Source organism: Mycteria americana, chromosome 7 (genome assembly GCF_035582795.1).
Source record: "Mycteria americana isolate JAX WOST 10 ecotype Jacksonville Zoo and Gardens chromosome 7, USCA_MyAme_1.0, whole genome shotgun sequence".
Lineage (NCBI taxonomy): Eukaryota > Metazoa > Chordata > Aves > Ciconiiformes > Ciconiidae > Mycteria > Mycteria americana.
In genome coordinates this window covers 70,709,540-70,735,142 of record NC_134371.1, presented here as the reverse complement: position 1 = coordinate 70,735,142, position 25,603 = coordinate 70,709,540, and the positions used below count along the sequence as shown (strand labels likewise).

Sequence of the window (25,603 nt, the reverse complement as noted above, 5' to 3'; positions counted from 1 at the left end):
TAAAAGACACACACGCGCCCCCCACAAAAAAAACAGACCAAAAACCCCATGACCTTGTACCTTTTTTCTTTCAGAGCTCATCCCTGTCTCAGCACGCTGTCTCGTCAAAGCGCGAAGTGCAGACGATCTGTAGCCCAATGACATTTGCGTGGGATGAATACACGCGTTCAGAAGGACTCCAGATCTGTAAGACAGGTGTCGTTTTTGTGGTTTTAATAAACATCACTCAAGTTTAGCGACTGACACGTTTCGGAGGAAACTAATTGTTGTGGTTTAGCCCCGGTCAGCAATTAAGTACCACCCAGCAGCTCGCTCACCCTCCCCCCCCCCGGTGGGATGGGGGAAAGAATCCAAGGAGCAAAAGTCAGAAAACTCGTGGCCTGAGATAAGAAGAGTTTAAGCATTGGAACAAAAGAAGAAGAATGAATTCTCATGAGAAGGAAAACAACAAGAGAGCAAGAGAGGAACAAAACCCAGGAAAAAACAAGCGATACAACCCCTCACCACCCGCCGACCCATGCCCAGCCACTCCCCCAGCAGCGATCCCTATCCCCCGGCCAACTCCCCCCCCAGTTTCTATGCTGAGCATGACGCCAGATGGGATGGAACAGCCCTTGGGCCAGTTTCCATCAACGCTTTTGGCTGTGTCCCCTCCCAGTTTCTCGTGCGCCCGGCAGAGCAGGGGAAGCTCAGAAGTCCTTGACCAGTGTAAGCATTTCTTAGCAACAACTAGAACATCAGCGTGTTATCAACATTATTCTCATCCTCAAATCCAAAACACAGCGCTATACCAGCTACTAGGAAGAAAATTAACTCTATCCCAGACGAAACCAGGACACTAATTCACTTTTAAATGTAGCCTCTCCTTGGGGGAAAAAAATGTGTTAGAGACAGAAAGAAAAAAAAATGACGACTCAGGGCTCCCAACCACCACGGAGCAGTGGGGAAATTAACGCCAGTGAAGACAAAGAGCAGCAGCACTGTCATTCTGATCATGGGCTCCAGAGACTCTCCCAGTCTACACCTCAAGCCTAGGAATGACTAGTCCTTTTTTGGAAGGACAAACTTTTTTTTTTGTACGTAAAACTCCTAGACCGAAGGCTCCACCGAACAGAATGTGGACTGACGCACAGCACAGCGTGCCATCAACACTCGTATGAAAAAAAAAAATTGAATACAAATCCAATTGAAATGTCAGTTTCCATCGCATTTCACTCGTTATATTTCTACTGGCATCCAGGTGCTCAAAAATTAACTCTACTGACACCATAGATGACTAAAAAGGTAGTTGTGCATATAAAAATAAAAGGCTCTTCTCAACTTGCCCATAAAAGTAGTCTGAACAAACAGAAGAGAAACACTTGACCCTGAAGAAGGCAACAGGCAGCTCTTCATTTCTCCTAGATGAAAGTTCATTCTTTTACCCGAAAGGAGAACATTCGTAACTGCCAAGGAACCAATTCAGGAACGAGGCACGCCCTGTTAACGGCAAGTTTTCATCAGCTTTTCGGCACTGGCAGCACATTTGCCTTTTCTCTGGGTTTCATGTGGAGCATCTGTAGCCTCCCTGAACTCGCAAAGGTTTCTCCCCGCTCCCCCGGCCCCATACGCGCCATTACCCGAGCAGCAAGCGGGATCCACCACGCAGGGTTTTCTTCACGTGACGCAGAAGGTGACACCGGGAAAAGAGGAGGCAAAAAATGATCCTGTTTGTCACACCCAGCCAACGGGGAAAGCACAGGGGAGGGTTCTGCCAGAGGGGCCCTGCGGGGCCAGGCCGTGCACCCCGGGAGCTCCAGCCGACCAGCCCCTCTCCCCTTTGCCAGGCACCAGGGAGACACCGCCGCCTCGTGCGGACGCCTCGCCCGCGCCCCCTCGCAGCGGGGCTGCCCCAGGAGAGCCGGGCCACCCCCACCTCGCTTCCACCCCCAGGAACGGGACCGGGAGACACCCTCTGTGCAGGGAGAGGCGCAGGGCGTGGATTTAATCCCCGAGGGAAGAGGCCAGGCTCCCCGCTGCCAGAAGGGCCGCTCGCCTCCCTGCTGCTCAGAGACGCTTGCTGGGGACAGCCCTGCCTGCGCCCGGCCGCTCTGCAGCCCTGCTGGCGGCGCAGCCCAGCCGACGGATGCTCCGGCGAACAGGCGCTCCAGCTCACGGCCGCTCCCGCTCATTACAGCCACAGGTAACCTCGCCCCTGGCTAACGCACGCTCCAGGCAGCGGACACCCCATCTCCTTCCAGCTCCTCCTTGCCACAGTTCTGGCTAACTGAAGCTCCAGCTCTGCACCGAAGCTCCTTCTCCTTTCGGCTTCTCGTTTTGGCTTCTCGTTTCGGCTCCTTCTCCTTACCAGCTCCAGCTATTTGCAACAGTCTGGGCTTTGGACAAGGTCGGAAAGCAGTCGCTGTCAGAACTTGAATATTACTATTAAACATCACCGCTGTACCCTGTGGAAATACCGATTAATTAGTTTGTATGATTAAGTACTTCAGAACTATTCTCACCAGCATACAAAGAAGAGCTGGGCTCCAAGAGGGCGTGCGGGGTCTGAAATGCACCCTTCCCCCCCAGAGACCACCTCAGACCTCGAGTCTGGCCCGGGGCACGCCGGCCTCCCGAACTTTGGGGTCCGACGTAACCAGACCCCCACCTCCAGGGAGGCTCCGTGCACCCTGCCCACCCTCCGCTTTCCGCTGCAGCCCCCAATGCCCTCCCACCCCCCTGCCCAAGCAGCCAAACCGGCTTCTGCTTTGGGCCCCCAAACCAGCTCCCATTCCTGAGCCCACAAACCCACCTGCTCAGCCTGTTCTCGAGGCCCAGAAATGCAGCACTTCACCTCTGCTCCTCAGCCCAAAAACACACCACTTGGTCCCCTCTGGCAGGCCCTGAAAACGCACGACTCCAGCTGTTTCCGAGCCCCAAAATCAGCCACGGGAGCCTCTTTTCAAGACCCCGGAACACAAGACCGGCTCTCCGTTTTCAGGCCCCACACCAGCTCACCCTCTCTGCTTTCCGACCCCTTTGCGGTCCCCATGCGTGATGCTGCGGGGTGGGGGGAGCGCAGCCACCCCACAGCCTTGCACCCCCAGGGCCACACACGCAGTTTTGGGGAGCGCTTGGGCGCTGCGGAGGGCCCGGCCCCACACCTCTGCGGGGCCGCACCAGCACAGGCAGGGCATCGCTTTAGTGCGGCTGCTTCCGGCTTGCTTTCTCCAGCACCGGCTTGGGGTGCCGGGCCCGCACCCCAAACCCCCCCAGCCCCAAGCACCCCCGCGGGGAGCCGGGCCCAGCCGCCTCCAGGAACCCCCGCCGGCCGCAGCCACCGCCCTTCCCCGCCACTCCGGCCACCGCCACCCGCCTGGTGCCGCAGGAGCCCCCCGGGCCGCCGCTGCCCGACCTGCGCCGGGAACGGCAGAGGCTGCCCAGCCCCAACAAGCAGCACCCGAGAGCCGCGTGGGGCTGCCCCTACTCCCCCCGCTCGCACACGGGCTCGGCCCCAAAACCCCCCAACAAACCCCAGGACAGCGCTCGGCCCGGGGCTGCTTTTTCCCCTGCCAGTCCCAAGAGAACAGGGCCTGCACCCACCCCTATTTAATACCGGGATGGGGAGCAGGACAGAGGACTGGAAAGAGAAAAGCAAGACAAGGGAGAAGACTGAGGTGCCGCCAGAGAATGAAAGGCCGAAAGAAAAGGTCAGAGAGGCAGAGAAATCAAAGACAAGAGGGACAAGGAGCCCTGCAGAGAGATGGAGCAAGAACATGCAGGGGCAGTGAGCAGGACAGAGGGATAGAGAGATGGGGGGAAAGGAGAGGAAGAAGAACAGAGGGACACGACAGCGACAGGGCACAGGACATACAGACAGAGAGAGAAAAAGGACAGGGAACAGGACAAAGGGATTGAGAAATAAAGAAAGGGTCAGATTTGTACAAAGAGACCAAGAAGGAAAAATTAAAAAAACGGCCATGGGCTAGAGGGCAGAGGCAGAGGAAGAGAAAAAAGGGCCAGGGAGCAGGACAGAGAAGGAGAGAAAGGAAAAAAGGGAGAGCCAACTGGATGGGGAGGTATAGCAAGAAACGAGTGGACAGGCAGCGGGACAGAGAAATAAAGACAGAAAAAATGGGGGCAGGGAGCAGGACAGAGGTGGAGAAAGAAGCATTGGGGCAGAAGGATAGAAAGAGAAAAAAGAAAGACAGGAAGAAGGGTGGGGGATGATAGAGAGGGGGAAAAACAAGGACAAGGAGCAGGATGCAGACTGTCAGAGAAAGACAGGGACAGGGAGCAAGACAAGGTGATACAGAGAGAGAGAAAAAAGGGACAGGGAGGCAGGACAAAGTGAAAGACAGGCAAAAATCAGAGACAGGCTGCAGGACAGAGATGGAGGGGAAAAAGCCTAGGATGGGCAGCAGGACAGAGAGATGGAGAAGGAAAAAACAGCACTGGGGTGCAGGACAGAGATGGAGTGAGAAAAAACAGTAACAGGTAGCAGAACAGAGTGACAGAGAACAAAAAACCAAAGAGGGAACAGGGCAGAGAAATGGTGGGGGAGGCAAGGAGGACAGAGAAAACAAGAGAGGGGTGAGGGGATAGGGAGCAGGACAGAGAGATGGAACAAGAAAGGAAAAAAGGACAGGAGACAGAAAAAAGGGAAAGAGAGACACGGACAGGGAGGAAGACAAAGGGATGGAAGAGGAAAAAAATAGCGATGGGCTGCAGGACAGAGATGGAGGAATTCAAAAATAGACACAGGGAGCATGACAGAATGAGAGAGAAAAAAGGGACAGAAAGCAGGACAGTATTGGAGGAAAAAACCAACTGTGATGGGCAGTGGGAGAGAGATATGGAGAAAGAAAAAACGCTGAAGAAGAAAGGAAAGAAGGGACAGCCAGGTAGACAGGGGGATATGGTTAGAAAGAATGGGAGAGGGAATGGGACAGAGAAAGAAAGGACAGAAAAGACAGCTAGAGGAAGCAGGGCAGAGGGACAGCAAGAGGAAAAAAGAGGGACAGGGATCTGGACAGAGATGGAGAAAAAGTCAGCAGGGACAGAGGAAAAGAGACAGAAAGAGCAACAGGGAGCAGGGCAGAGAAAGAACAATCAGGACAGCAGGAGGATGGAGAGGGAGAAAAAAAACTGGGATGGTCAACAGGACAGAGAGGAACATGAATATGGGCAGGGAGCAGGACAAAGGGATATAGCAAGAAACTACAGGACAGAAAGCAAGACAGACCAACAGACAAGAATAATGACAACGAGAGAGAGAGACAGACAGACAAAGATTGTGAGAAACACAGAGAGTTGGAGAAAGAAAGAGAGGTCTTAGAAGCCCTGCAGAGAGATGGAGGACAAAACCAAAAAAAGTGCCAGGGAGCAGCACAAAGGGTCAGAGAGAGTCAGAGATGAACAGGAAGGAGGACAGGGACTGTGAGATACAGAATGAAACAAACCAGTGACAGTGAGCAAGACAAAGGGGGTGGGGGTGGGGGGGAAGAGAGAAGGAAGGAAGGAAAGAGAGAGCTAGGAAGGCAGGGACACGGAGCAGCACATACAGGAGCAGAGAGCAAGAGAACACCAGGGAACAGGCCAGAGCAACTGTGGGGGAAAAAAGCGATGGATGCAAACCAGGACAAAGAGATGGAAAAGGAGAAAACAGCAATGGGTGCAGGACAGAGACAAGGGGATGGGAAAAAAAGAGGGAGAGGGAGCAGCACACAAGAACAGAGAGAAGAGGAGACATAAAGGGAAGCAAAAAAAAATTTGCTGCAGCGTGGGAAAGAGAAGGGGCCAGGGGAGGGGCAGGGATGCACAAGAGGGTAGACAGGGCCCCAGGGGCCCAGGACTCACCGCAGCTCTCGCTCTCAGAGCGCTGCCAGAAGAATTTGCCAGTTCAGACACTTCTTTCTCCTTCCCTCCTCCCTTCCTCTTCTGTAACTCCAGTTGCTTGGCTGTCCTCTACCTAAGAAAATACATGGGTGTCTTACAGCTCTTATGAGACAAGGTTTCCTACACACGTAGCCTCGCTCGCTCATGCACTACAAGGCCATACTGCGCTTTGGGTTACACATACAGATCCTGCAGTGCACGCTGGTGGCCTGGCTTGCTGCGGACTATGAGGAGGGATCCTTCCTCGCCCGGAGAGGCAGGCTCTCTCTTGCCTGCAGTGGGAGGCAGCTGCCGGCCGGCCTTTGACTTCTTCTTCTTTACCCTTCTTTGGCCTCTCCAGCTTCAGCCGCGGCAGCTCCTGTCCACAGCCACCAAGCGCTCCGCCCGTCCATGTTCGCCCCCACGCCGCCAGGAGAGCGAGGCCAGGCACAGACAACCCACGCAAGCCTGAGGCGGGTGCCGTCACCGGCAGCCCCAGGGGAGGAAGGGATAACCGCGGCCTCAGCGCAGCCTCTGGGAGGGGGAAAGAAGCAGCAGCCACCGTTATTACTGCAGATTGCCCCCGGCTGAAGCCTCCCCTTCCGCAGGGGCTTCTGGAGAGGCTGCCATTTCCCCCTACTGCTACTAACCGCACCCACATTAAGGGATAGTCCAGCGCATTCGAAGGCCCGCTCCCTGCCTTCCCGACAGGGCTTTGGGGTGGCCTGGGCCTACGAGACAGGCTTCAGGGGAGGTGCTGGAAGCTTGGAAGCTGCCCATCCCGCCACCCCCGGGCGGCCAGGAGTCAGCCCTACCCCCACCGAAGGGGCTCGCTCGCCTCACCGGCGGCCCTATCCCTCATCCACCGCCATGTTGCTCCCGGGCACGGCGCATGCGCCGGCCATCGAACGCATGCCAGAGGGTCCAGAGCCCCACACAGCGCCGGGCGCGGTATGGCGCGCCACCGCGCATGCGCGGCAGTCCCGACCGTCGGTGGACGGGCGGCAGCAGCGAGCCCAAGGGCATGCGCTGTCGAGGCCCGGCCGCACCGCTGTTCGGGGAACGGGCGCAGCGGGAAGCCCGCAGGAAACCACACGGAGCCGGCAACAAAACTACACCTCGTGCCGCGCCGCTCCGCGGGGGCCGCGGCGGCAGCAAGGACTACGCCGCGCCGCACGCGCCCGACAGCAGTGCGGCTGCCCTGCAGCCCAGTCCGCAAAAACTACAGCTCCCGGCATGCATTGGCAAACACAGCGCGGCCGCCCAGCAGCCGAGGGCCAGAAGACTACACCTCCCGGCATGCTCCGGGAACCAACATGGCCGACCGGAAGCCCCGTGCCCTAGGACTACAGCTCCCGGCACGCCGCGAGAGCCGGCCTTCCCTGCCGGCTGACCCCGCGGGGACACCGTTCCCCCCCTGCCCCGCCACCGCCCCCCGCCGGCCTGCCGAGCCCCCAGCGCGGCGCCGGGTAGCCCCCGCCGCCCGGCTCCGGCTCCAGACAGACAGTCCCCGCCGCCGGCTCCGACACGGCGCAGCCCCCCTGCCCCCGCCGCTCCGAGCCTCTGCCACTGACCCCGCGCCCTCCTCGGGGCTTTCCCGGGACCCGCCGGTCGATCGTGCGGCCCTGCCACCGGACCCAGAGTTCCCCCCCGGTGCTACCCGCCCCTCGGTGAGCTCCCAGCGCCCGCCCCCACCCGGCCTCAGCGCTCGGCGCCTCCCGGGGCGTTCGCGGGCCAAGGGGCGCCCGGCTCCACTCACCTTCTTACTCGGTGCAGGTGCAGCCGCAGCCCGGCAACGCTCGGCGACCGCTCCGCTCCTCCCTTGGCTCACACCGGCCCCTCCGCGGCCACCCGGGCAGGGCAGCACCAGCCCCGCCACCGGCAGCCACCCCTTGACAGGGAGGGGCCGCCGCCATCGGCCTCGCCGCCCGCCCCTGGGGCTCCTCCAGCCCCAGCCCACAGCGGGAGGCCAGCAGGAACAGGGGGCCATCGCCCGACCCCCGCAGCGCGTCACCTCCTCCCCCGGGCTCCCTCACAGCCCCTGGCCCGGGGCAAAGGGAGCGCAAACACAGCGGGGAGGGCAAAGGAGACGGCAAGTGTTTATTCAGTCACACACGTAACAAGTCCCCGGAGCGAGTCTGCTCCGGGGCTGGGGGCCCCCGATGCTCCCCCTGCCCCGGGACACCTTGGAAGTCATTCCCAGAACCACGCTCATTAGTCCAGCGGGGAACGGACGTTCGGACATGGGCTCCTGGAGCGATGGGCTGCTGGGCAGAGGTGGAGGCTGCCAAAAACGAGGAGCAGGGTACAGGACACTAGAAGAGAGGAGAAAAGTGGCAGCCGGCTGGACACGGGGGGGTGTAGTGAGAAAGCATGAGGCAGGGATGGGGACAGCAAGAGAATGACAGAAAAGACAGGTACAAGAAAAAGGAGAGAGGCGCGGGGGGGGGGGGGGGGGGGAGCAGGACAGGGATGGAGAAAGAAGTAGCAGGGACAGAGGAAGAGAGGCAGAAAGAGGGAGTAGGAGCAGGACAGAGAAAGAAAAATAAGGACAGGGAGCAGGATGGAGATGAAAAAAAACCTGGGATAGGCAGCATGACAGAGAGGGATTAAATAAGAAAAGGGGAAGAGGAGGGAAAGAGGGTCAGGGAGCAGGACACTGGGGCAGAAAAAGCAAAAGAGGCAGCGAGCAGGACAGAGTGGTAGAGACACAAGGACAGAGGGAGAGAGAAACAGAGAGGGGGACAAGGACAGAGAGAGATAGTGACAGGGGGACAGAAAGACAGGGCAGGGAGCAGCAGAGAGAGGTGGAGAAAGAGGGATGGGGAGCAGGGCAGAGGGTTATAAAGAGAAAAACAAAACGAGAGAAGGATTGAGGAGCAGAGACAGGTACACGGAAAAAAGGATGGCGAGATGGAGAAAGAAATAGGGTCAGGGAGCAGGACAAAAAGAGAAGAAGGAGAGGAAGAAGGAAGGAAGGATAAAGATGGGGACAGGAAGTGGGACATATGGGGAGAGAAAAAATAGGACAGAGAAGAGGGGAGAGGGATTGAGTAATACAGAGAGAGATGCAGACTGGGACAAAGAGATGGAAAAACAGTGATGGGCTAGAGGACCGGCTTCTGACAACCTGTCACTCCTGATGTCACTTTCATGGCCTCCAAAATGGGACATGGCACAAGACAGAGGAATGGGGCAGTGAAAGAAAAGGCACAGGGAACTTTTTAAAAAGAAAAAAAGAAAAAACAAGAGAAAGCAAAATAGTGATGGGGAACAGGATAGAGATAGGGAGCAGACAGAACAAGAGGACACTGGACAGAAAGCTTTCTGTAAGGTTGGAAGAAAAACTGGAACAAAACCCAGTATTTATTACACAGTGTGACTAATTAAAATGTAAATAATCTGCCAGCTTGAACAGAACTGCTCACCATAGCGGCTTAGCCTGTACCTCATCTAACTTAGCATCTGTTTCTTGGCAGGGTACGCAGGACTATAAAACCCATGATAAAACATGGAGGGAGAAACATGCTTATGTGCACAAGATTTTATATTACTTAATCCTAGCTTGTACGGTCAATTAATACTCTGATTTCTGGAATTTGCAGAAATGAAATTCACATTTATCCATGCTTCTCCATTTAAAAAAATTGCATTATCTCAGTGTTAGATATAGGGTCGTTTGAAGACGCTGTGAATGTAAGGAGAGACTTCTCTTTTGCGGGTTCTTTGGAAATCCTACATTGACCTTGAAATTGAGCAAGAAGAGCATGAGAAAACAAGAAATCTTTACTGCAGATTACTTCAGTGGACACAGCATGTTAAGATATGTACGTGTACCCAGAACACAGAATTTGTCTTAGATCTGGTCTGCGGTGGAGAGCAAGCCTCAACAGCTGTGATTTTCTGGCTTTTTCAAATCAACAGTGAACATAATTTCAGTCCCGTGCCTGTGCCATGAAGAGGGGAAAGACACTTCTACATTATGTATAACAGGTTTATCTTCTATGCAAGTATCAATACATTGCTTCCCCTGCTGTGTTTCTTGGGTATTGTACAGTATTTTCATGGGTCATGAATAAATGCATTTGAAGAGTTTTTACTGTTACTGACTTCAGTTATTTTTGGTTTGAAAGAAAACCAAGAAAACACCATACATGAGGTAATTCCATTGTAATAGTCTCTGAATTTCCAATATTTGAAAGGAAAAATAATAGTGTCAGTGCAGGAACATGCAGCCATTACCAACAGGAGCAGCATCAGTAAGCTTCTCAGTATTGCTTTTTGGTATTTCACAGGGAAAAACATTGAGCCTAAGATTTCTCATCTGTAAGTTCTTGGGGGCTGGGGGGAAAAGGAACCTGACACTCTTAGTAAGTTGCCTGAGAATCACAGCTTACAGTTACTCAATGTCTTCTGGTCTCACAGGATGAGGCAGAGGTATAATTGATTTCTTCTCTGTATCTCTGGAAAGAGCTTTTCTCATATCTGTGGCAAAAAAAAAAAAAGCTATTATAAAAGACAGTCATTGCACAAAGACATATTAAGTGAATTCTCTATTACAGTAAGATCATTTTTAATCAAGAAGATTTCATAGAATATCTCGAGTTGGAAGGGCCTTGTAAGGATCATTGAGTCCAATTCCCTGCTCCTCACAGGACTACCTAAAACTAACCCATATGACTAGGAGCATCATCCAGACACTCCTTGAACTCTGACAGGCTTGGTGCCCTGACCACTTCCCTGGAGAGCCTGTTCCAGTGATCAACCACCCTCTCAGTGAAGAGCCTTTTCCTAATGTCCAATTCTGAACTTCCCCTGATGCAGCTTCATTCCAATCCCTCGTGTCCTATCGCTGGTCCCCAGAGAGAGGAGATCAGCACCTCCCCCTCCGCTGCCCCCCTTGAGGAAGCTGGAGACTGCAATGATGAGGTCCTCCCTCAGCCTTCTCTTCTCCAAGCTGAGCAAGCCAAGTGACCTCGTAAGTCTTGCCCTTGAGACTTTTCACCATCTTGGTCACCCGTCTCTGCACACACTCTAATAGTTTGATGTCTTCAGTGTTGTTCAGCAGCAATGTTATCAACTGGAATCAACAACTGTTACCAAAACTGCACGAAACTCAAGTGAATGGAAAGGAAATGGCAGGCTAAAAGGACAAATACATGATTTAAGGCATCTGCAACAACGGTAGATGTCTGTGCATAGCTCCTGTATTTCATAGTACTCCTGCATATCAAATGAGTACTGCAGGAACAGAAGAGAGATACAGCATGGCCATGTAACCCTTTGGGGAGGATACTTAAAGGAAAATCTAGAAAGAGGAAGCAGCTGGTACTTCAGTTTTGTTAACAGAATTAACATTAACATAATTGAATTTCCATGTTCCTTCCCTTTTAAACTGAAAATGCCACCCAATTCTCTGCCACTGTTGACCATTAACATGTGTAAATTTGTAGTTAGACATCTGAGAAAACAAAGTTTCAAGTCCCTGTTATGGAAAGAAATGAGGAAAGCACTGCCATTCCTTTCCCCAATAACATTAGCAAAAAGCCCAGCCGCTGGGTGTGAGCATTCCTCGGAAAGAAAAATTAGATAAGAAACTGTGGTTTTGTTTTCATCTTACCTACAGGATAAGTGTCTTTGTACTTACTGATTTATTCTTGTTTCATATTATTTTGCCATAGATGCTACGAAACATGTAAACTGCAAGATTAAGTTTTGTAACTGATGTATCTTCAGTAGGAAAAACTATCTAAAGGAGTATACAAATCCCATTCATCAACAACTATCTGAACTTGTTTCATAAAAAAAAAAAAAATCATACAAACAAACCCAGGAACCCGTAACATGAGAATCCTTCTATTCGACTTGAGGCAGAACGAGTACTTACCATAAGCATCTTCATCTGGCTCTCCATTGCTAGCAGAGTAGTACTCTAATACCGTCCGGTACACACTGTAGCCTAGTTGCTTATACATATTTACTGCAACCTGATTTGATACTCTCACAAACAGATCGACGAAAAATCCACCCTTTCTTTGACAAAATAAAAACCAAAAAACCACAGTAAGGAATAGCAGATGAATGTATTTCCAAATAATAACCCATAACTTGTAATCAGACCAATAGCAGGTCTGATGATGTGGTATGCTAATCGAACATCTTTCACACTGTAACAGCAGAAGCACTCCTTTACCAAGGGGCAAATCCAGTACAGGCACAAATTTCCTTTTATTTTTGTCACACGACCATTCTTTTACACCAGTCAGTGGGTTCAGAATTAGGAACAGAAAGAACAGGACAAGCTAAACACCCACACAAGCCTCATATCCCTAAGAAATGATTAAAAAAAAAAAAATCCACATTTTAGATTGCCTTGGCTTAGGGACTGCCTCCTTCAAATGCCAGGGCAGAGCGGTGGAATCAGTCACAGAATTCAGTTGCCTTGTCCTTGCAAGGCAAATTTTTCAAAACATCGTGCTATTTTCCCATGTTATCAACTGCAGCGGGCTTGCCCTACCAGCGCGAGTTGAGGACATTTTCCTGTGGGTTCATTTGACACTTAATGAAGTTTTTAGCAGGTACAAGCAACCAAGCGCGAGATAGAAAGTCAGCTAAGATACCGGCTGCCGTACAAAATTTCTTCAAGATTGCGCCTGCGGGAACGGCACAAAGCCCACAATTACTGAACAAGTATGTCGGAGGCCCTACGGCAAACAGCGCCGACGTTTCGTGAAGCTCTTTTCTTGTCAAGAAAAGGACCTTTTATACAGTATCTCTACTGGAATTCAGGCTGCTTCCTACTCATTCTGGCAAGTTAGCTTTCACAGAAACCCCGAGAACTTCAACCACCAAGCTACATTTGTAATTCTTGCTCTCTACCTACGGGGAATTTCAGCCAATCAGAACACCACTTAAAGCAAAATTCTGGGTCTGTTTCACGCCAATCAAATAGCTAAGCCATGGACAGGGGTCTGTAGAAAGATTTACTTTAAAAGATAAATTTAAAGATAAGTAGAGTACTCACTTTTCTGAAATTTCTTCCAGTAGTTCCATCAATTTAGCAGCCAAACCCAGCCGTCGAAATTCTGGTGCAACAGAGAGAGCAGTAACATGTCCATGCCATTCTTCCCTAGCCACAGAGCCTTCCGCTTTACCCATTACTGCGAACATACAGAGCATCAGCACAGTAGCACCTTGGGAATAACGCACCTCCCACAGCTACGCACCTTTACAAAAGAACCGAGCAGGGTGTAAACAAACATTGCAATGGTTCTGGTAAGGGCTCAAACAGGGATGCCTATGTTATCACTCTGAGATTCAACAACCACTAAAAATGTCATTTTGCTCCAGTGTTACAGTAGTTTCTTGACTGGTGTAAGAAAAAAAATTTTGAAAATTCATTGTTTGAGGCATGACTTCCAAATGCAAATGTTAAGCAATTCTCGTGAGTCTTTAACTGAGCGGAATGCAGGATCTGACTAAACTAATGGCAGAATGGAGGGCTAGAAGCCCCAAACTAATTCACCATCCTGGCAACTATTGGAGACTTTTGGTGACTGCGGGGGAACAGAGCTTGGGAAGCTTTGCCAGTCTGGCAATAGAAAGCTAAGGCCCTGCAAACATGGTACGTTTAACAAAAAAAAAAAGGGGGGGTGGGAGGGGTGGGATGTTGTTTTGTAGTTCCTCTGCTTTCTACACAGAACCAAAGCAGTTTTAGTGCACTAATGAAAGTTCACACTTCCACACGGTACTCCTACAAACATCAGTCACTGCTAATAAGCAACGGATGTAGTGGGTACAGAGAAACCTTCTGTACAGCAAATGCTTTAAGCTTTTCTGTGTTCAAGACTTTACTTCCCAGGTCCCTGCAAAGACCCTGACTCTGCCCTGCCCCACCCACCCAGTTCTATTTGGAACGATTGCTGAAAAACACAAATACTCCACAGCAAATAAGCAAGCGACATCCAGACCCAGAGCTTTCCCTTAGAGGACAATGCCAAAGCCAAGCCCGGCACTTTTACTTGCTGATGACTGACAGTGTGAGAGATCAGAGCTGGGTGCAGGGACTTAACTCCAGGATTACAGAAACGCTTGTGCGCATACATTCACCTGTATAAAACCTGCGTGGACGTTACCACAGTCAAGATTCCTTGCCACGGTGGGAACATCAAACGAAAAGCTACTGCTATGAGTCCTACGTAATACCCTTAGACATTTATGAAACGGGAAGATGATACACAACGTCCCTCTTCCCTGTTGGGTATTTGGAAAACGTAAAGAGTAAGAAAAGCTCCCGCGTTATAATCCCCCAAATACGCAACGCAGTGAGACGGTAACACCGGAGCAGCCGGCGCCGCGGAGTCCCGCCACACTCACTGTAACCCATCAGCTCCCCGCCGGGCGCCTCAGCGACAATGAAATACTCGGGCCAGTGTGCCAGGTACTGCAGGTAGAAGGGTATCCCGTACTGGGGTGCTCGGTTAAGGAGCAAGCTGTCGCCGCCATGGCTGCTGCCGCCCGCGCTAGGCCCCGCGCCTCCTCCCCGGCGGCCGGCGGCAGGGGGAAGGATACGGTCTCCGTCAGTGGGTCCAGGTTGCTGCGGGGGGAGAGCAACGCTCACCAGGGGCCCGGGCCTTGCCCGCCGGCCGGCCGGCCGAGGGGGCGCCCGGAGCTCCCGCGGGGGAAGGGGGGTGGCGGCGCCTGAGGGAAGGGGGAGCCCCTTGCGTGCGCCCGCGGGCCGAACATGGCGGAGGGCGAGCACGGGGCTCGGGTGCGGGGAGGGGAGGGGAGAGAATGGCGGACGGCGCTCACATGTTGTTGAAGCGGAAGAGGTCGTCGCAGGTGAAGGCGCGGAGCGTCGTCATGGCGATAGCGGCGATGGCGACGGTGGTGGCGGTGCCGGTGGTGCCGCCGCAGCCGCTGCTGCCGCCGCTGCTGCCGCTGGCCCTGGCGGTGCTGCCGCCCCGGAAGCGCTCTCGCCGCCCCGGAAGCACTCCCGCCGCCCAAGGGCCCCTTCCGCCACGGAGCGGCGGCAGCGGAAGCGGAGCGCCCCGGCGCCGCCCCCACGGGCCGTAGCGGGCAGAAGCGGCGGAGGGCTGCGGCTGGGTGCGGGCGCCGAGAGCAGCAGCGGGCGGCTGGGAAGGCTGCGCCCGCCTGCGGCGGAGCAGGGAGGAGCGGTGGGGCGGGGCTGCAGTGCTGGGAGGCCCTCGGAGTCTGGCTCCGGGGGACAGGGACCCCCGGGGCCTGCTGTGCCACTTCTCTCACCTCCACCAGCTTACCTCAAATGCTCAGCCATTTCTGAAGAAAGGCCACCGCTGCACCTGCAAAACTGAAGGGAGACACATCACTGAGTTGCCTCACACTACTTTGCAACTGAACTCCAACCTGTCTGACATGTACCTCACCTTCTCACTTCACCCTTCTGGGACTAAGTGCAGCACCTTAAAAAAAAAAAAAAAAAAAAAAAGGAAAAAGCACACTCTGAGATACTGCTCAAAACCTTGGCCCACCCACAGTGATTCCTCTCTCTTGCTCCTTTGCCTTGGCCAGTCAACTGCCGCAGTATGATTTTTCAGGGTGCCACCACCTGTAAAACCCAAACATCAGGAGATGATTCTATCTACAGCAACATGACACCTCAAAAATAACCACCTCATCCGCCCAGTTCATTGCTTACCTGGCCTGAGCGAACTGCCAGTCCAGACAGCCTGCTTTACATGCTGCTTTGCACGTTCCAAACAAAGCTGAAAACAAAAGCACAAGCTAGTCATAGCCACCAACAACAGCGCCTGCCCTCCCGTCCCATGTGCTAGCCCACCTTCTTACAGCACTCCGCTCACCACCTCCATTGCCCTTTGACATGCAGCTGGTCACTCTGCATCTGAAGAAAAAACTATATAGAACAAGTCACCCGGATGTGGATGATAGCTTGCAGAGGCCAAATGTCTTGTTCCCTTTTGCATATGCCTTCTAAATTCTAACTACAGCCTGCAAAAAAACAAAGAACAGACATTAAGACGCACACATACAAGCTTTGACACATTCAAGATGGCACCTGCTCAACTACCACACAAACAGCTGCTCCCAAGAGGCCTGAGTTGCCCCCTCAGCACCTGAGAGATGCTACAGGAATGACTCTCTGCACCAGCTGCCAATGGCTACTCACTCAGAGATGGACCATATGGTCCATGGGAAGAGAAACTAGACAGAATCAACATATTACTGCAGCACCGTACTGCTACACTGCCCCTAACTCTGCCGTTGCTACGCCCCCAGGCAGGACAGCTCCAACCCAAATGCACGCACAGACCAACACCGCACACAGACACTACAAATGCCATGACCAAGAGATGCAAGAAGACCACATGCTAGATGAGTGACTCCCAGAGGGAAAACATCATGGGCCAAGAAGCCCTATGGCGCTGTGACAGCAGAGTACTGATGCTCTTGCGGCACCTCCAGAGAAGAGTCAAATGCCGCAGCCCGTGGCAGAAAGCTGCCATCAAAACTGGGACGATGGATGTGTGGTAAGCTGGGCTCTGAGACCTAAGACTGTAAGAACATGGGGAAGAAACCCCAGAAGAGGACCCCATGAAAACAGACCTCTCAAGAGAAGAGCTGCTGATGCAGCCTGGATTGCTGCCTCAACGATGACCATCCAGAAACACCTGCAATACAAAACACGCAAGACAGATCCACACTTCTAGCTTCGACCGCAGGACAAGAAGTGCGTGACTAGCACTACGCCAATGAGGCAAGGCATTCAAGACCATCACGATTGCTACAGAGGTGCTCACCAAGCTTGCCAAGTGCAAAGAGCAACGGTGGGCATCAAGACCTGGTGGAAGGTATGGCACAGGTTATAGAACACAGACCACACAAACTACACCATGACACACACACAGGCTGGAACTGCCCTGCCCGGCACACACTCACATCGTACACAACTGACCCCGCACCCTCTGTCTGCACCTAAACACAACTGGTCCTGAGCAGCCCTCTCCACGGCACAGACTTCAAACCCTGTTTGCCCTACTCTGCAATCCCTCTCCACCCACAGCATGTGCCCCTCAACTTAGCTTTCAGACTGCCAGGGAGTCTGATGGATGGGGCAATCCATCCTTGACGAGGAACACACTCTCTACCCGGGACACTCCTGCCACTGCCAGGTTCCTCTCCATCATCTGCAAAACAGAATGCTGCCAGCCACTGGCAAGCCAGACAACACCAGCCTCTTCCACAACACCACCTTCCTCAGAAGCACAGTGTCACCTCGCTAACCTGCTCTGCTCCTAGAATCAGATGTTGAGACCAGCAGCTCCCACGGCACCTGGAAAACCACAAAGATAAAATGACCATTGTGCTTCAAAGAAATCACCCATTCTGCAGGGCCCACTGTGCCGCTCATCTCATCTCCACCAACTCACCTCAAATCCTCAGCCATTTCTGAAGAGAGCCCTCCACAGCACCTGCAATACCGAAGGAAAACACTTCACTGAGTTGCCTCACACTGCTTTGTGATTTAACTCCAACCCAGCCGACAACCGCCTCACCTTCTTGGGCCACTCATCAGCATGCAGCTTCACCCCTTGAGACTGTGTGGCATCTGAGGGGAAAAAAAAAAAAAAAAAAAAAAAGTCACAGAGGAAATGTGCACTCTGAGATACCTCCCAAAACCATGGGCTGCCTGCAGCAATACTTCTCTCACCCTCCTTCACCTTGGCCACTTGCCCACCCCGAGTCTGATTTTTCAGTCATCCACAGGATGTACCAGTGGGTACATCCACAGCAGGCCTGTACCCACCTGTAAAACACAAACAGCAGGGAATGATTGCAACTACATCCACCATCCACAGAAAGACACCTCAGAATTAACTGCTACCTCAGCCCTCTCTTCATCACTCACCTTGCTGAAGTCAGCTCCGGTGCCGAAATCCCACTTCACACTTTGCTTCACACCTTCAAAACAAAACCAGGGAAAGCTATAATCTAGTGAGAGCCGCCAACAGTAGCACCTGCTCTCTGACCCAATGCTCTGTCCCACCTTCTTATGGCTCTCTGCTCGGCTCCCCTGTCGCTCTATGGCCCAAGGCTCTTTGCTCTGCATCTGAAAAAACATTATAAAGCCACTCATCCAGAAGCTGACTGACGGCTTGAAAAGACAAAAGGGCCTTGTTTCCTTTTGCATATGACTTAAAAAAAACCCTAAAAACCAAAACAACCACAAACTAACTATAGCCTGCAAAAAAAAACCAAACAAAAAAACCCACCAAACCCAGACATTAAGCCCCAGACGTACAAGCTCAGATACATTCAAGATTCAACCTGCTCAGCTACCACACCAACTGCCACTCCTTAATGCCTCAGGTCACCCCCTCGGCACCTGCGAGACACAAACGGGAGCAACTCTGTGCCAGCTGCCGACAGCTGCTCACCCAGAGATGGACCATATGGTCTTTGCCAAAACAATCTGGGCACTTCAACGTATTACCATACCAAATGTACTAGTACGCTAGTCCCAACTCCACCACTGCTACGCTCCCAGGCAGGACAGCTCCACCCCAAGCACACACAGACCAACACCATACACACAACGTGACCGTAAGATGCAAGAACAACACGTGCAAAACAAACAACTCTCAGAGGAGGGAAGACGCCACTGGCCAGGAAGCCCTACAGTGCCACAACAGCATGGCACCGATGCTCTACGGCAGCCCTGGAAAAAACAGAGTCACACACCACGGCCTGTGACAGAAAGCTACCGCCAAAACCGGGACAATGGATGCGCAAGTAGCCAGCCTCTAAGACCCAGGACTGTAAGGACACAGGAGGACACCCCAGAAGAGGACTCCGTGGAAGCTGAATGCTTGAGACAAGAGAAGAGCTGCTGACACTGCCTGGATCACCACCACAAAGGTGACTGTCCAGAAACATCTACGACACAAAACGCACAAGACAGATCCACGCTTCAAGCTTCGATTGCTAAACAAGAAGCGCACGACTGGCACCATGCTGATGAGGTGACACATTCAAGACCCTCGCGATGGCTACCGAGGTGCTCACCAAGTGCAAAAAGCAATGCAGACATAAAAACCTAAGAAAAGTATGGTATAGGACACAGAACACAGGCTACGTGAATGACACTACAAGACACACGCAGGCTGGAACTGCCCTGCCCGGCACATGCTCACATCCTGCGGGACGGACCCCACAGTCTCTAGCTCCACCCAAACGTGACTGATCCTGGACAGCCCTCACCACAGCACTGATATCAAATCCCCTGCTGCCCCCACCCTACAATGCCACCCTGCACACACATGGCGTATGCCCCTCAGTTTAGCTTTCAGAGGGCTGGGGGTCAGAATCCATCCTTGACGAAAAATGCATCTGCTAACTAGGGTGTGTTCCTGCAGGTGCCAGGTTCCTCTTCATCTGCAAAAAGATACTCCCTTCAGTCACTGTCATGCGAGCCCACACTGACCTCTTCCACAACAACACCCTCCTCAGAAGCACCGCAGCTTTTCACTCACCTGCTCCGCTCCAATTCCAAAGTTGGATGGTGCAGGCAGCATCACCTGTGGCACCTGGAAGACCAAAGCGACAAAATGACCATTGTGCTCAGAAGCAATTGCCAGCCATGCTGCTCTTCTCTCCCGCCTAGCCTCACCTTACATCCTCAGCCATTTCTGAAGAGGGCCTACAGGGCACTTGCAAAAGCAAAGGGAAACATGTAAGTGAGATGCCTCGTACTACTTTGAAATTCAACTTCATTCCAGCCGACAACCACCTCATCTTCTCAGACTTCTTGTCGGCGTGTGGCTTCGCCCCTCAGGACTGCGTGCGGCACCTGCAAAAACCAGATGAAAAAGCACATGCTGAGATATCACCCAAAATCACAGCCTGCATCCTGCGATTCCTCTGTCCTGCTCCTTTACCTTGGTCGCTCGACCACCATGACTCCAGTTCTCCAGGCTGCTGCATCAAAGCCTGCACACCGCCTGTAAAACCCAAACAACAGGGGATGATTCTAACTACAACAATATGACACCTCAAAAAGAACCTCCACTTCAGTTTACGGGTTATCGCCTACCTTGCCTGAGCCTGCTCCAGTGTGGACATCCTGCTTCCCAAATTGCTTCACAAAGAGCAAAGAAATGGCCATACAGTCGCCAACAACAGCTCCTTCCCCCATACATGCACACCCTAGCCCACCTTCTTACAGCCCTCCACTCACCTCCTCCATCGCTCCTTGACACATGGCTCATTGCTCTGCATCTGCAGAAGATATAAAGCAAGTCACCTGGACGCTGACCGATAGCTTCACAGCTCCAAAAGGTCTTCTCTCCATTTACAAATACCAAGTAAGTTCTAACTACAGCCTGCAATAACAAAATAAAGAACATTAAGCCCCACACATCCAAGCTCGGGCACATTCAAGGTTCAGACCCTCTCGACTACCATGCAAACAGCCACTCCCAAAGGGCTCCGGTCACCACCTTGACACCTGAGAAAAAACAAACACAAGGGAACCAACTTTGTGCAACAGCTGCCAATAGCTGCTTGTCACAAGATGGACCGTATGGTCCCCGCCAAAACTAACCAGGCAGATCAACATGTTACCTCCCCACTGTACCGCTACACTACCCCGACTCTACCATTGCTACACCCCCATGCAGGATAGCTCCAACCTAAACACGCAGGCAGACTGACAGCGCACACAGACACTACAAACAACATGACCGAAAGATGTGAGAAGATCACACATGAAAATGACGACTCCTGAAGGGAAAACGCTGCCGGTCAAGAAGCCCTGTGGTGCCATGATGGCATGGATGCTCCACGGCAGCCCCAGAGAAGATTCTAATGCTACGGCCCATGACAGAAAGCTATTGTCAAAACTGGAGCAATAAATGTGAAGAGAGACAGGCTCTAAGATCTGAGACTGTAAGGACACAGGGAAAAAACTCCTGTGAAAACAGAACTCTCAGGAGAAGAGCTGCTGACACAGCCTGGATTGCTGCCAAGGATGACCGTCCAGAAACATCTGCGATGCAAAAGACACAAGACAGATCCACACTTTAAACTCCAAATGCAAGACAAGAAGTGTTGATGGCCACTACAGCGATGAGGCATTTGAGACCCTTGGGATGGCTACAGAGGCGCATGCTGTGCTCCTTGAGCACAAAGAGCTACAGGGCATCAAGACCTAAGCCAGGTATAGGACACAGAACACAGACTGCACAGACTACGCTATGACACAGACCCAGGTCGGCACTGCCCTGCCTGGCACACAGTCACATCATGCAGGCCAGACCGCAGGCCCTCTCTCTGCCTAAACTGTGACTGATCTCGAACAGCCCTCCCCGCTGCTCTCATTTTGAGCCCCCTTGCCTGCCCACCCCCCCCCACACACCCCCCAGGCACCACCTCCCGCAACACCTCCCACAAGAGCCTTTTCCCCTCAACTTACCTTCCGCAGTGCTGGGCATCAGATTCCATCTGCAACAGAAGTCACATCCTCCAGAGTGTTCCCTAGATTGCCACATCCCCTTTCATCCTCTGCAGAACAAGAGTGCCAGGCGTCAACAGCATGTGTGAAATTGCTCTTCACCGCTGTACTGCTGCTTATAACACACCTCCCTCACGACCATCTTACCCCACTACTTCTACGCCTCTTGAGTCACAGCCCCCATCTCAAGCTTCCAGGGCAGCTGATTCTCATCCACATGTTCTTTCATATCCTGTCCCCCAGTTCCCCTCCCATTTGTCCTATACCAGGTAGCCAAGCCATCCTAGCCTACTTTTCAGCAGCACACCTGTTTTGACCTGCTCAGGCAGAGCAGAGGGCAGCGAGAAGGGCGTATCTCAACACAGTACATCAGGCACAGAGCACCACAGAAGCAGCAAGAAGAGACCCTGTGTCTGTGAAGAAAATAAAAGTGGCTCCAGTAGGTGCTCGGAGGTGACTTGGGACGCTCTGTGCCTGTGCCTGGCACTCCTGCAGCCTCTCTGCATGCAGGAAAAGGTGCCTGAACGTGGTGATGTTGGGAGGTGGTTACACGGTGTCTCTGGGGCTGCCGTGGGAGCGAAGGGCAGTTCCAGGGTCTCTTGTAGGGTCCTTGAAGAACCAGAGTGTTGTTCATGTTTCCCTGGGGACTTTCCCTTCTGCTCCCCTATAGGACAGCTCGGCGCAGTCCTCCTTGTAGCACCGCTTCTCACAGCGGCTGCCTCCACAGCCCCAGCCCGGGAAAAGCTGCTGCTACCAGGAGCCCTCACAGCTTTTCACACCCTCTCTGCCTGCCTTAACCCCTCCCCTGTTGTCAGCCTGGGACAGCCCCAGCCCCTGGGGACAATCATGCCTCGTCCTACCAGAGATGGGGAAAAAAAAACTTATCAAAGTAGGCGCTGAAACATAAATTTCATTTGAGCACGTACTGTTTGAGAATGTATGTTCAGGAAGAGGCGGAGAGGCTAAATCATGCCTCATCTTTAGGTTTACGTGCTTTTATACATTCGGACAAACCAACCGTAAATGCTCTGGATAAGGGAACACTCATCACTACCAGACTGGAAAACATCAGTCTTGGTCAGTCGGTAACTAAGGCTGCTGCTCAAGATGAGTCTTATAAACGTATACATACTCCTGGTTACTGTATTGTCTTTGGGTGTTCTACTTCTGTCAGTCATGGTGACAGGCAACTTCCACCAAACCCTGTCCCGAGCGGGGACGCGCTGACCAAACCCCGCTGGTCCTGACAGTCGTCGGGACTCTCATGTGAGCCACGCGTGGACACGGCGAGTCGCTTCGCGGGGCAGAGGAGGCAGGCACCCCCGAACTACAGCTCCCAGCGGGCCGCGCAGTGCAACACAGCCGACCGGCACCGCCGCGCAGCCCCCGCAGAAACCCACAGCTCCCGGCACGTCAACGGGGCGCAGCCCGGCGCCCGAACACCGCGCCTCCCGGCGTGCTCCGCGGACCCCGCATTCCGCGAGATTTGCCCCTGCGGGGCTCCCGTCCCTCCCCGCCTCCCGCCCGCCCGGAAGCGTCCCCGGGGCCGCCGGGCAGCCACCGGTTACTGCGCGCGGGCCCGTGCGCCCCCGCGACTGGCTCCGGTTCAGTTCCGGCGCGGCCCCTGCCCCTCCCGCCCCGAGGCGTCCCTTAACCCACTCCCCCGTGACCATCCCCGGGGTCCCCCGCGGGCCTCCCGCCCCGCGTAATGCTCAGGCCTGGTGCCGGGCTCCCCCCGCGCCACTCCCGCCCAGCAGTGAGCTCCCCTCGATGCCGGGCCCCGCCGCCCCCGTGCGTCGCTTTCCGCCACCACGGCTACCGTGTGCCGGCCGCCCCGACGGACCCGGCTCCTCGCTGCACCGGTGCGCGCCCCACCCTCTGCGCGGCTCGCCCCCGTGCGCGTCCCCCGCTACCCCCGCTGTTTGTGTCCCCTTGGCCGGGACGTTCCTCGTTGCGGGGACCCACCCAGCCCCCGCGCACCTCCTCGGCGGCTGCAGCCGCGGTGCCAGTCCCAGCCGGTGATGCTCAGCGGCGGATCCGGTGCCCCACACCGGCCCCGGCCAGAGCAGCTCCCCGGCAGCGCGCAGCCGCCGGCGGCTCACAGCTGCAGCCCGCGGGACCCAGAGGGGCCATCACCATCAGCCACACTGGCCGCACCTGAGGCTCGTCGCACGTTCCTGCCCAACCCCCTGCAGTAGCCCATGGGAAACACGGGGCCGTGGCCACCAGCGCCAAAAGAGGCAACCAGGTCTGCTGGGGCAGCAGAGGTGCATCCCAGACCCAGACAGCAGCCTGCTGAAAGCTAAAGGAAGAGCGCAGGGGTGCACAAAAAGGAAAAGGGAAGAGTATTAAGGGGACAGGAGAACAAATGCAGAGCTCTTGGGCTGCAATAAAAGGAAAAACAAGAAAATATCAGGGGATGACAAGGGTAAATAGAAGACTCTGGGTGCACAAGGCAAAGGGAGAGCTCTGCTATGCGTGGAAAGAGAAACAGCAGACCTTGAAGCACACCAAAAACCACTGGGAAAACTCTGGGACGGGAGAAAGCTAAACGGAAAACTTTGTGGCACACTGTAAGACAAACACAGGGCTTGGGCACACAGGCACACGGAGGGCTCTGGAACAACTCAAAATGTGAACTGAGAGATTCACAGGGCAAATGGAGGGCCCTAGGGCACACCAAACGACAAATGAAGGGCAAGGGAAATCCCCTGCAGCCCAATGAACAGCACTGGGATTCTCCAGGAACCCCCAGGGACCCAAAGGCATCTGAGAGGCCTTGGCACCAGCCTCCACCACCTCAGACACAATGGGAACCCTCTTCCCGGGGCACTGTCCTCAGGCACTTTTTACTGAGTGCAAAGAGACTGCAGGAGCCACAGCCATGAGTGCAAAGAATAAAACAATTGTTTAGTTAAGGCACATAAACAACACGTGGGAGTGACTGCCACAGGCCTCCAGTGCCAGTACCTCCCCCTTCCCATGACACCTTCCGAGTCATTACTGGAGTAGTATTCCTCAGTTTGGGGGGGTTCTTCAGCTCCTGCTGCTGCTCTCCATGTGACAGGTCACTGAGTAACTGTCAGCTTCCTCCCGCCTTTTTCCTTCAGGGGCAGGATTCAGTTCCAGTGTTTGAGGGACAAAAACCCTGATCGCACCTGTCTGCACTTCTGCCCTACCCCTAGACCAGGGCACTACACTAAACTTCCACAGCTCTTGCCTCCCCACCACCTCAACACTGTCTCAGTGCCTCATGCCTGCACTGCCTCAAACCGAGACATCAGATCTGAGCACCGAGCTGAATGCTGGGTGGCACAGGGGAAGGTCACTGCCAATATTCTGACCAGAAAAGTAACATACAGTTGAGGAGTTAGCAATCCACGTAACCACCTGCAAAGGTGCAGGCCTGTGCTGTGCTACACTGCACGTGTAGCTTGGCCTACACTTGGAACTGCAGCAGAAGAGGAACACACACACCAGAAACGCTTTACGGTTGCCGTTACAGGCTTGGTTTTGGCCACCATTTGTAAGTCACCACACACAAGTGGCCCAAGTCAAACAGACCTTGCTGGAAAGTCCTACGACACAACAGCGTATCAGAAAGCAAAGTCAGGCGCAAGGCTACTGCTGCACCCAGGTGGAAGAGGACCAGAGTGAGGCTGATGACACCGGTTTGCGTGAAGACAGAGCCATCAGAAAACGTGGCTCAGTGGCAGCATCACCATCACAATTCAAGATGCACTGGGTGGCAGTCCTGCCTAGGGGGACAGCAGCATGGGGGACTGCGGGGGGACAGAGCGCCTGGAGTGAGAAAGAGGTCCAGGAAGCTTGGCAGAGGAATGTGAAGAGAAAAAGCATGACGTGGAGTTAGAGAAACACAAAGAGAAGTATAAGGAGACGGATGAAGGGCTGGAAAAAGAGAAGGACATATGTGCAGACAGATGGACAGGGGGTCTGACAGAGGAATTAGAAAGAAAGGGATGGAGGGCCAGAAAGACGAATGGAAGGCGAGACAGAGGGACAGGGAGTGGAAGAGTGGAAAAGAGGGACGTAGAGGTGGACAGATAGATATAGGGCAGAAAAGATGGATGGAGAGCCAGGCAGGGGTAAGGGAACTGGACAGAGGAACTGAGTGAGACAGAGAGGTGGACAGAGAAACAGGTAGAGAAAGAAACGGATGGGGAGCCTAACAGAGGGACAGCAGGGACCGAGTGTGAAAGCAAAGGATGAAGAGCCAGA

General features: G+C 53.6%; 2 protein-coding genes and 1 long non-coding RNA gene across 5 annotated transcripts; 1 reads left to right on the top strand and 2 right to left on the bottom strand.

Moving 5' to 3' along the window:
- Positions 1–161: 161 nt before the first annotated feature.
- Positions 162–6,809, bottom strand: LOC142412993 (uncharacterized). The gene is made up of 3 exons (XR_012776662.1): positions 6,672–6,809; positions 6,058–6,388; positions 162–176 (listed from the first exon to the last, which is right to left on the bottom strand). It is a non-coding gene; the product is annotated as an uncharacterized LOC142412993 (long non-coding RNA).
- LOC142413126 (uncharacterized) lies at positions 6,810–7,942 on the top strand. Its single transcript, XM_075509170.1, has 2 exons — positions 6,810–7,526; positions 7,633–7,942. The coding sequence occupies exons 1-2, from the start codon at positions 6,810–6,812 to the stop codon at positions 7,750–7,752; spliced, it is 837 nt and encodes a 278-aa protein (XP_075365285.1). The 3' UTR covers positions 7,753–7,942.
- Positions 7,938–14,755, bottom strand: NAA20 (N-alpha-acetyltransferase 20, NatB catalytic subunit). Of its 3 annotated transcripts, XM_075509023.1 has the most exons (7): positions 14,668–14,755; positions 14,428–14,452; positions 14,233–14,323; positions 12,881–13,016; positions 11,744–11,889; positions 10,254–10,341; positions 7,938–8,171 (listed from the first exon to the last, which is right to left on the bottom strand). In XM_075509023.1, the coding sequence occupies exons 1-6, from the start codon at positions 14,718–14,720 to the stop codon at positions 10,256–10,258; spliced, it is 537 nt and encodes a 178-aa protein (XP_075365138.1). In that variant the 5' UTR covers positions 14,721–14,755; the 3' UTR covers positions 7,938–8,171; positions 10,254–10,255. The 3 variants fall into 3 exon arrangements, with proteins under 3 accessions (XP_075365138.1, XP_075365137.1, XP_075365140.1); XM_075509022.1 differs by lacking the exon at positions 14,428–14,452 and having other exon boundaries at positions 14,233–14,348; positions 14,668–14,739; XM_075509025.1 differs by lacking the exons at positions 7,938–8,171; positions 14,428–14,452 and adding an exon at positions 8,178–10,051 and having other exon boundaries at positions 14,233–14,348; positions 14,668–14,739.
- Positions 14,756–25,603: the final 10,848 nt, after the last annotated feature.